The 11,203-nt window shown below is 40.9% G+C and overlaps 1 protein-coding gene across 1 annotated transcript; it reads left to right on the forward strand.

Annotated features, from left to right (window-relative positions):
* Positions 1-2,155: 2,155 nt before the first annotated feature.
* On the forward strand, positions 2,156-9,816 carry lrrc8da (leucine rich repeat containing 8 VRAC subunit Da). Its single transcript, XM_079218816.1, has 2 exons — positions 2,156-2,234; positions 6,279-9,816. Coding segments are annotated over exons 1-2 (2,556 nt in total). The 5' UTR covers positions 2,156-2,233; the 3' UTR covers positions 8,834-9,816.
* The last annotated feature ends 1,387 nt before the right edge of the window (positions 9,817-11,203 follow it).

The following is an 11,203-nucleotide window of genomic DNA, read 5'->3' on the forward strand; positions in this document are numbered from 1 at the left end:
CTTCGGTCTACAATGTAATAATGGTGCATTTTGTTGCTACTTCCACATATAGAACTCACGTGTGTATATCTGGTGTGTATGTAATCCACCAGCTAATCTTTGTTAGTATGATACAACCCAGCGTATTCTTTACAAATCAGAGAGGGCGGTCCATGGTGAATTATTTATATCTCATTGAGGCAATTCTCAACACACTGAGCTGGTTGCCAGGGGTATCTGTGGTCCCCAGCTGTTGGCCCCATTACCCCCAGGAAACCCCATACTGTCCAACCACTGTTCCCACTGCCACCCAGTATAACAACAAACCAAACCATTACATCTTTATACCTTTCTCCTTTCCCTTATCTCACCACGCCAACCATAGGTCTCGCCACAGTCAGTCAAACATCTGTAGGTTATAGGAATCAGAATTGGTATCATGAGTAGTATCACTAGGTCATTGACCAAATTAATATGAGCATTTAAAATCATATAAAACTTTATAGCATATAATGTTGGGACAACAAGTTTTGAGGGAATTACTGGAAACTGTCTGAAAAGCATTCATGAGGCTCCAGTCAAGTTAAGTGAGTTCACATCCGCCAATCTACTACTTTTCTCCTTCACTTTGTCTACCCAGTCTTTGTTTGGGATTCTTAAAGAGAGACACTATAAACGCAGCTATCAAAAGACGGCCTGACTCAACTCTAAGCAAACATTTGACTCTATTGCAAAAACATTTGTGTAGAGCCGGTAAAGAACACTGATACAATCATCGGTGGACTGGTTCTGTCTGTGTTTATGTATGGTCACACACCACCTCCACATCTGATCTTGTAATCTGCCAGACTATCGCACGTCACGCCCCCACTACCTACTTTTCTTTCTTTTTTTCCCCTCATTCTCTCAAAGTACAAGGGTAGCGTGAGCAAGAACAGAGTGCTTGCAGCCAGCAGCCCAGACCGGTTGAAACCTGTATGGGTTGCAACTGAGGAGACACTTCCTCCACCCAGTGCATCATCAACCAAATCCAGAAAGAGCTGGATATGATGCATGACATCAGCACACAGTGTCCTATTGACTGTTGAGTTTCTGAATACTTATAAGATAGATAGATAGATAGATAGATAGATAGATAGATAGATAGATAGATAGATAGATACTATTAACAATGTTGCACATGTTAATGACAGTTTAGCTTTACTGTAACAAACACAAGGCATCGTGTCAAACATGTGGCATGTGTACAAAAGGCAAATTCGTGAATTCTTAATTAGTCAGCAAAGTTATTTCAACACCACGATGCATGTGGTGTCTGGTACTCTGAAACAAAGAGGGAGAAGCTTGTGCTGCGTTCACGTAACGCGGGGAAGAAGGTAGACACGAGAGCTCAGTTTTCAGTTGGTATTCCTGCAAAGCAAATTTTTAACAGTATTTTCCACGTGTTTTTGGTCTGAAATACATCTTATTTGTTCCACTTTCAGAATACTTAACTTACTGATATTATGAACATATACGTGTAGCCTAGTTTACTGTAACGCTACCAAAGTAAACCCCATTGGTGACCCTCATCGTCTACTCCTTAACGTCACGTTACTCCATGATTTGGTCACATAACTCTTCATTCGTCTTTGTGAAAAGCAGCCTAATTTTCGCGGCCATTTTAGTGATCTCATATATGTCTGCATTCTGCTCTGGGAAGAAAAAAATAACAATGTATCGATTTTTCCTCTCTGGTTTGTGTAAGTGCGTATGTGACTATATGTAAAATGCGTACTTTCAGCTCATTTCAGCTCAGCCGTTGGCGTGTATCTCTGTCTGTGCCCTCTTTTCCCATATGACCTGAATGCAACATCAGATAAGCGAGCAGGCCGTGTCTTCGGGAAGTTGCCGTAACGTCGTCCTCCAATGAGAAGCACCCATAGCACCCACAACGGCGGTCCGTACGGCTCCATATTGGATCTGCCTTTTCTTAGAAATACATTGCACGGGAGGTCTTTCTGCGCATATTGTCAAACATACAGCCAGGCAGCCGGCTCTGCTTCCCGGGGCTCAGGTATGAGGGATGTAGACGACAATAGGCGCTGTCACGAACAAATGTTCTTCTTCGGTGCTTTGTTTTACTCACCGGCGTCATTCCCACAGTTTTTAACAAGGCTGAGAAATTAGGTTAGAGGCGCACCTGACGAGCGGAGCGAAAAGTGGCATGCAGGCTGAGGAAGAAATAATTGGATTGAGATAACGCCGCACAGGCAGTAAGTATAATTACCTTAACTATGTTTTCAATGTATACTTTAAACTAACGATATCCTTTGTTTTATTAATAATCAATAACCTGACTGATACTGTTTCTCCCCGCGTGGCCGAGCAGATAATTATCCCCAGATAAGAAACGGTTACCTGGTGTGAATGTTTAACACCATGGAGATATGCTGATTCTCAATTTCACATGTTTCAACAAGTCACCTGACCGATTACACCAGATAACTTACTGCCCAAGAACTCCTCACGTGAGGGAAAACAGCGTTTCATCACCCAACTACAGAAATGTCTTATTTCCTCTTGTCTGGGCTCGAAGTAGAAACATATAAGGGCCAGTACTTCCCTTATTCACATGTTGGCGTGTCTATCGGCGGCAGCAACCTCTTGCTACTTATTCCTATCTATTTATTATGTTGTTGAGCATGCTATACTGTGTCATCATCAGTTGGGATTTTATGGTTATTAGTATACTTGGGCTTTACATCTTTTATGGTCGGTCTATAATATTCCAATTGAAAATTATAGGGTCATGGTGGTGCATTTGGAAATGTACCCGTAGTGGTAATACTTAAAGTGCTTCCCTGTGTTATTTGTAGCCTGTAGTATCGCTCTACGATTTATTATAGGATATGTACAGCCTGGAATCAACTTCAGACGGGCAGGTATACGTGCAGAGCTGAGTGAGAGCTGTTCATTCAGGTTTAGGAGCGGTGTGTAATTCAGGATGGTCGCACATATGATGCAGCAGGATAAAGAGATACATTCTGAATTTCTATAGTAAATAAAATACACTGAATATTGTTTTTGGGGGTCCTCCCCCAAGTAAATGTGAAGGTTTTTGACTTGCAATTGTACATCATTTTGGAACAGTAATATTACTATATATATATATATATATATATATATATATATATATATATATATATATATATATATATCACACCAAAATCTTAATGACAAACAAACAGGTAAATAATTATGTTATTATTTACACATATCACAACCTTTGTCTGACCATTAAACATTTAATTATACAAAAATATTTGCCCCATAAAACCAGATTATGTAAATCAAAAGAACAGAAAACTTAAAAAACTTATGTTTCATTAATTATATTTGTTTGCAAATTAAAAAAAAGTTATGACGAGCATAACATGTGAAGATTGTATCAATAAATTACAGCACCCGTTATGATTTACCCAGAGAACCTGATATGAAGAGGGCAGAAAACAGCAGCTTGAGAGAAGTGCCGGTGCACAAGAAAAAGTCACGGTGCGCCAAAGAGTAAAATGTTGAAGTGCCGGTCTACTTCGAGCACTGCCTCTTGTGTTAAAATAGTCTACGCCACAATAAAGTAATACAAAATGAGCGATATAGCTTGTTTTCAACATAGCCAGTCTGTGACCAATTTCCTTGCTGTCTGGAGCCCAGACCTGGCTTTAACTTAGTTTACACTAAATTGTTCCCATCCTTAAACTCATTTATGGATCTTAATTAAATAACACTTAACAGGCAGTACAGTGGCTACTATCACATGGTGTGGTCAGTTTGATGTAGTCTGTACAGGGCAGCATTGTCGGAGGAGGGGGACTGGTCTGCCCACACACTAAGCCTTTTTTTTTGAAAGGCTGTTTAGATGTGTTGCCTCTGCTAAGTGAGAAGAGACTGGGGGAGGGTTGGTTGTTATAATCCACGATGGCGCCCCTATCAACTTTGTCACTGTTGCGATACACAACATCACCTGCGCTGCTGCATTCTCCAGATAGCTCATTAAGCATGTACATTAGCATTCAGCCATCATTCATTTAATCATTCTCTCCCATGACATGTCAAGATGCCTTGCGTAAAAACGGCATTTGTTGAATACCATAGTAGAAGAAAACACCAGTATGACCCCCAGCATTACAGGGGCAACCATGTGTGCTACTCTCTAGGTGTGACCAGGAAAGATTGCTTTCACGTCACAGTGAGAGAAGGAATGCCTTTTAAGTTCCTCAAAACAAGACGGTAACTAACTTGGTGTAGCCCAGCAGTAATAAGACGGGACAATACATGTGAAGACTGTCTTCACATGTATTGTCCCATTGTATTTCTGCTGGGCTACACCAAGTTAGTTAGCAATATGTTTTAGGCTTATGCTGATATTTGAGAATGAATAAATCAGATATATTTGTTTAAAAAAATACACAAAAGTTTTTCTAAGGATCTGGTAAATTTGGTCAAAAACAATGAACAGTTCTGTTCTCAGTGCTTTTAAATGAATTCCTCTTTTTTTTGTTTTTGTACTGCAATTGCTTACATATCTGCTGATACAAAATACATGTAATAAACTTATATCAGCTGATTTATCAGTCAGGCTCTAGTGAAAACCCACTGAAATAGAAACAAATTGCACCAAACCACTACTTTTTTACAAGTCTAATGGCAAAATAAAAGCTGCTTCGACTTTGTGACCTAAGTAGAAAAAATATATTCTTAAACTCTTCATTTGCAGAATAAAAATTGCATTGAAAGACCTTTGTGACCTTTCGCTGATGTTAATTAATGAATAGTGTGCAGGAGCCATATGCTCCTCTGCATGTTATGTGCTTGAATACAATTATTTTTAGCTGTGAGAAAGAAGCCATAACTTTATAATCTCTTACTGCTGGCTTTTAAAGATAATGCCACTGGGAGTCAGCAACTGTTAGCACGTCACATAACATGTAAGGGCGTCACCCTCAAATTTCTGCATATTATATTGTGACTTTTTTGTATATTTGTTTTATTAAAACACTCTACGTATAAGTGGAATTTCTACCCTAAAATGTACCGTAGTGTGGAAACCAATTAAAGCCTCTAAGATATTTTATTAAAAGAAAGATGGAGTTTGAAGTTTTTAATTTTGACAAATTCTCTTCTTTATATAAAGTAAAAAGCAATGTTCAGAACCTCCTTCTTTTTGGAGTGCGGTTCAATGGGTCGTCTGCTTCAGCGCATAGTACAGTATGAAATATTGAACATGTGTTGCAGAACTATTTAAGTGCAGGTCCCCGGGTTCAAAGAAACAACTAATTATCATGATGGACAGATAATTTACATATCCCTAGAATCACATGAATCATTTTAATTGTGTTTGTGTGGATTAGAAGCAGTAAATGGATGAGTAACTGCCACTTACACTAAATTAGAAAACACCGTGATTCACTAAATGAAACCCATGAGTGCCAAACGTCTAAGTGAGTCAGAGCAGTTGGTAGACTTCCCACATCAAAGGACTCTGCACTGTTCCAGTAACAGCATGTTAAAATAAGACTGGATTCAGCACAATCTGGACTGTGTGCTTAAACATCATTCAAACATTACTGAATGAAACTACACTGCCAAGTGAGAGTTGAATGTAGCCCACTAAGATGAAATGATGAACAGTAACACTCAGCGGTGCCGTTACAGTTACACATTCACACCTTGTACAGCTGGCGCTTTAAATGTGTTTCTAGCTTTCCACTTTTGGCAACCTGCTTTGGATTTGACCCAGAAAGCTTCAACTTCTTGTGTAGGTTTGGGCTCTAGAAACTCATGTTATTTTTTAATTTTCTGTTTTTCTTTCCGAGAAGGTTACTGAAAGTGAAAAGGCTCCATCTTTGCAGGGCAGCAATGAGATGAGTGATCCGTTTCATTCTGAAAAGTCAGCTTTTTCAAAACTAACATGGCTTCAAAATTCTGTTTCAAAACAAAACTCCTCATCTCCATTTCCTTATAGTTGAATTTATTGATTTATCTTCTTGAATAATTGTTTGTTTTATAAAATTAAGGTTATAACGTCAGATGTCATGTTTGATCTGATACAGTCCAAAACACAAAGACATTCGGTGAATTTTTACTTAAAATATTACTTCCGCAAGTGGAATATCAAAATAGTCGGTACTTAATTTTCTGTTGATGAATGTATTGATTATTCAAATAATGGTTTCATCTCTAATTTGTTTGTCTTTTTCTTACATAGGAACATTTAAGCGGCCAGAGTAGATTAACAGACTCTCCTCTCTTTGTTGCAGTGATGTTCACACTCACTGAAGTTGCGTCCTTGAATGACATTCAGCCAACGTACCGCATCCTGAAGCCATGGTGGGACGTCTTCATGGACTACCTGGGGTTGGTCATGCTCATGCTGGCCATATTTGCCATGACCATGCAGATCACCAAGGACCAGGTGGCCTGCCTTCCATGTCTGGAGGAACCAGATGTACCCTCAGGAGCTAAGCCTGACTCCTTCACGCAGCAGAGCGCACAGACAGCAGCCCCATCAGCAGCCACCGTGGCAACCACCATGCCCCTCATCACTAAGGACTTACCAGACGACGTTGCCCATGAGATCCATGTCACGCACCAACACACTGCTGCGGTTGCAGAGAAATATGCCAATCAACCGCAACCGACCGGGGTCAGGACCAACCTGGACTTTCAACAATATATCTTCATCAACCAAATATGTTACCATGTTGCCTTGCCCTGGTATTCCAAGTACTTTCCTTACCTCACACTCATCCACACCATTGTTCTCATGGTCAGCAGCAATTTCTGGTTCAAATACCCCAAAACGAGCTCAAAAATTGAGCATTTTGTCTCGATTCTGGGTAGATGCTTTGAGTCTCCCTGGACTACGAAGGCTTTGTCTGAAACTGCTTGTGAGGACTCTGAGGAGAACAAACAGCGGTTGACTGGCACCTCCACTGCACCAAAGAAGGTATCTTTAGAGGGGAAGGATGACGGGACAAATGTCACCTCATCCACACCCATGCTCGGGGTGAAGTTCTCTGCAGATAAGCCCATCGCAGAGGTCCCAAGTAGTATGACAATCCTGGACAAGAAAGACGGGGAGCAGGCCAAAGCCTTGTTTGAGAAAGTACGAAAATTCAGAGCTCACGTGGAGGACAGTGATTTCATCTACAAGCTTTATGTAGCACAGACCGTTGTCAAAACGGTCAAGTTTATTTTGATATTATCCTACACTTCAACCTTTTTGGCTAAAATACATTTTAAGCATGATTGTGAACCTGATATCAAACAGCTAACAGGGTACAACAAGTTCTTCTGTACGCACAACATGGCATTCATGCTAAACAAGCTGCTTATTAGCTACATGGCTTTGATTTTGATCTACGGGATGGCTTGCTTGTACTCTCTCTTCTGGGTGTTTCGACGACCACTGAAAGAGTACTCATTCGAGAAAGTCCGGGAGGAGAGCAGCTTTAGTGACATTCCTGATGTGAAAAATGACTTTGCATTCCTCTTACACATGGTTGACCAGTATGACCAACTCTATTCCAAACGCTTTGGGGTCTTCTTGTCTGAGGTCAGTGAAAACAAGCTTAGGGAGATCAGCCTCAATCACGAGTGGACCTTTGAAAAACTCAGGCAGCTTGTGACCCGTAACGCACTGGACCAGCAGGAGCTGCACCTTTTCATGCTCTCTGGTCTTCCGAATGCAGTGTTTGACCTCACGGACTTGGAAGTGCTGAAACTAGAGCTGATTCCTGAGGTGAGGTTTTCGGCAAAGGTCTCCCAAATGACCAGCCTGCTGGAGCTGCATCTCTGCCATTGTCCGGCCAAAGTAGAGCAAACAGGGTTTGCTTTCCTCCGTGACCATCTTCGCTGCCTTCATGTCAAGTTCACTGATGTTGCTGAGATCCCGGGATGGGTGTATTTGCTGAGGAGTTTAAGGGAACTTAACCTAATCGGCAACTTGAGCTCAGAGAATAACAAAATGATTGGTCTGGAGTCCATGCGAGATTTGAGGCATTTAAAGACATTATGCTTGAAGAGCAACCTCACAAAAATGCCGACAAACATCACAGAGCTGTCACCACATCTGATTAAGCTCGTAGTGCACAATGATGGTACAAAACTGATGGTACTAAATAGTCTGAAAAAAATGACAAATCTAATTGAACTGGAGCTGCACACGTGCGAACTGGAGAGGATTCCCCACGCCATTTTCAGCTTGACCAACTTGCAGGAACTTGACCTGAAATCGAACAACATCCGAACTATAGAGGAGATCATCAGCTTCCAGCATCTCAAGAGGCTGACGTGTCTTAAACTGTGGCACAACAAAATTATCACCATCCCATCCTCCATTGGCCAGGTCAGGTCTCTGGAGTCTCTCCACCTCTCTCACAATAAACTGGAGACCCTGCCTATGGCCTTGTTCACTCTACCTAAACTGCGGCACTTGGACGTGGGCCACAACTCCATCACAGTGCTCCCTTCAGATGTGGGTCTCCTCCACAATCTGCAGCACTTGGCCATCAACTCCAACAAGCTGGAGGTGCTGCCAAAGCCTCTGTTCAGATGCACCAAGCTCAAGGCGCTGTGTCTGGGGAACAATGCGCTCACCGTGCTGCCAGAGACTGTGGGTCAACTGGTCCAGCTCACGCAGCTGGAGCTGAGAGGAAACTGTCTGGACAGACTGCCCGTCCAGCTGGGAAACTGCCGCCTGCTGCGCAAAAGCGGCCTGGTTGTGGAGGATCATCTCTTTGACGCACTGCCCGTGGAAGTTAAGGAGAACTTCAGTCGAGAGACCAACACAAACTTTACGAGTGGCTTATAGCACAAAATACACGACTCATGGTTCATGAGTTCATGACGAGCCTGTGTAACGGATGTAAGAGTATACTCTTTATTATTATAAGATCCATAAAAATGAATGCATTTTCTTGATTATTTTAATGAGTTGCTTTTGTATTAGAAATGGTACAGATAGTTTTACTTGTTGCTGAGTATGTAATTCAGTAACCTTTTGGCATTTAGGTTTTTCATAGCTTTGAGTAATGAAACATTAGAAATCTAGCTTTCACTATGTAATACTCTATAGACCAAAACTGTTTGCTCCAATGATACAGTATGTAGATTTATCATTATTGTTTGTACTCAGGTATAATTGTCACCAGGGGGAACAATCTTTTTGCCTTAACTGCTGCTTTTTCTTTTTTTTTTACAGTGAGGGCTTTCACAAACAAGGCCAAAAACGATTATTTTTGTTTTCTTGTCAGTTTTTCATATATATATATATATATATATATATATATATACTATCCTGAGAGCAATTTATATATGTTATAGATGAGGACACAATGCACCACTTTTTTTTCTCAGTAGCTTTAACTTTTATTTAAATCATGTAACCTTTATTTTTCTCAATGTCTTGTAGCCAAATGAATGAGTTTTAGAGAAACTCAGGCATCAGAAATTAACCTTTACCTTCCTGTTGTAGAGATTGTATACTAAGGCCCTTAGTAATTCATTTGCACATTGAAAACATATTGATTTAAAGATCGGTGAATGTCCTTTGTGATAACATGTCCCTAGACCAACGTGAGCTGATAAAAGGGAACTCTTTTTAATCATGCTTTGGAGTTTGAAATGTGTAATAAAAACGGTAGGACTGATTATTTAACATGTCAGAATTGAACAATGATGACACATCTGCCTTCATTCTTCTCAATGTATTTCTATGTAGGTCTATATATACAGTATGTGTTCTTCAGAGCTGCTGTACCACCTTTGTGTTCACAGCTTTATGGCACAATAAAACACGATTTTAGATGAATGTCTAATCATTATTCATGTACTTCAGATGCACTCCACAAAACACTTGAGCTGCGCTAAGAATCGCATACTTTTTATTTTCTACTTCAGTACATACTGATGGCCTTACATGCAGAATGCATTCAATTGGGACATTCTACTTGGTTCTAATATGGCACCATTTCACCCTCTTGCTCATTTATCTGCTGCACAGAGGATTGTGGGTCAGAAAAGGCATGCTGGCTTGCGAACTGCAAAATGCGACTGGATGCAGAAAGATGTCACGATATTTTTGGCATTAGGCATTTAACTATTTATTGGGACATACTAAATATTTTTCTGGCATATTAAATAGTATGGTTATTTGAACACACAGTATGGTGCAAAGAGAAAGGGAAGTGAATCAGATGTATTTGTTCTACTACACATGTGGATCTAATAATAGCCCTGTCTGAGAAATGATTGCAATCCAGCAATTAATCATTTTATTAGTCACACCTGTGTTTGATGAGTCAAAATGTGGAAAGGTTTAATTCAGATTATTTCATGAGGACACCCATCCCGTGATTCAGCCTGATTCCGTCAGAATCCCCCCCCCCCCCCCTCTTTAAACAAGCGTATAGTTATGGCTGGCTCAGGTTTGCCCTGGTCCAGCCCCTAGATATGCTGCTATAGGCCTAGACTGGAGCCGGTCCTGCTAGCTGCCATGGCCCTGCTTTCTCCTCCCACTGCCCCTGGGATGCCCCTCCTCTCTACCTCCTTCTGCTTAATGGGTCGTGGCTATCTGGATCATGGACCATGCATACTACTCATTATATGAATAATTTCTGTCACATTCATTGAATGTGTTGTAACTCCGTTACGTTATTCATTCTGGCCACATGACATCTATTGCTTCTGTCCATCCGGGGAGAGGGATCCTCCTCTGTTGCTCTCCCTCAGGTTTCTTCCCCTTTTTTCCCTGTGAAAGGGTTTTTACTATCTTTATTGGGGGAGTTTTTCCTGATCCGATGTGAGGTCCCGGGACAGGGAAGTTATGTGTACAGATTGTAAAGCCCTCCGAGGCAAACTTGTATTTGTGATGTTGGGCTATACAAAATAAACTGAATTGAATTGAATTTAATTATTTTTTTTAATTATTCAGGAGAGCAAAGGTAATGGCCCAATCTCCACCCTCAGAGGTGGTTTAGGGCTGTCCCACTGTCAAAACGTTGAGTTTTGAGTCCCCGACAGACATGTTTAACCTTTTATGAAACTTTTCCGTAAGTCAGTATTAGATGCAGACTTTGCCCAAGGGAATTACCCACAATTCATAGCAATGTGACGCTAAACAAGCGTGGAAAAAATGAGAAGGTAAACAAAGAGGAGGCCACATGAGTGTTCAGCCTGGAAT

Source organism: Taurulus bubalis, assembly GCF_910589615.1.
Source record: "Taurulus bubalis genome assembly, chromosome: 1".
Classification (NCBI taxonomy): Eukaryota; Metazoa; Chordata; class Actinopteri; order Perciformes; family Cottidae; genus Taurulus; species Taurulus bubalis.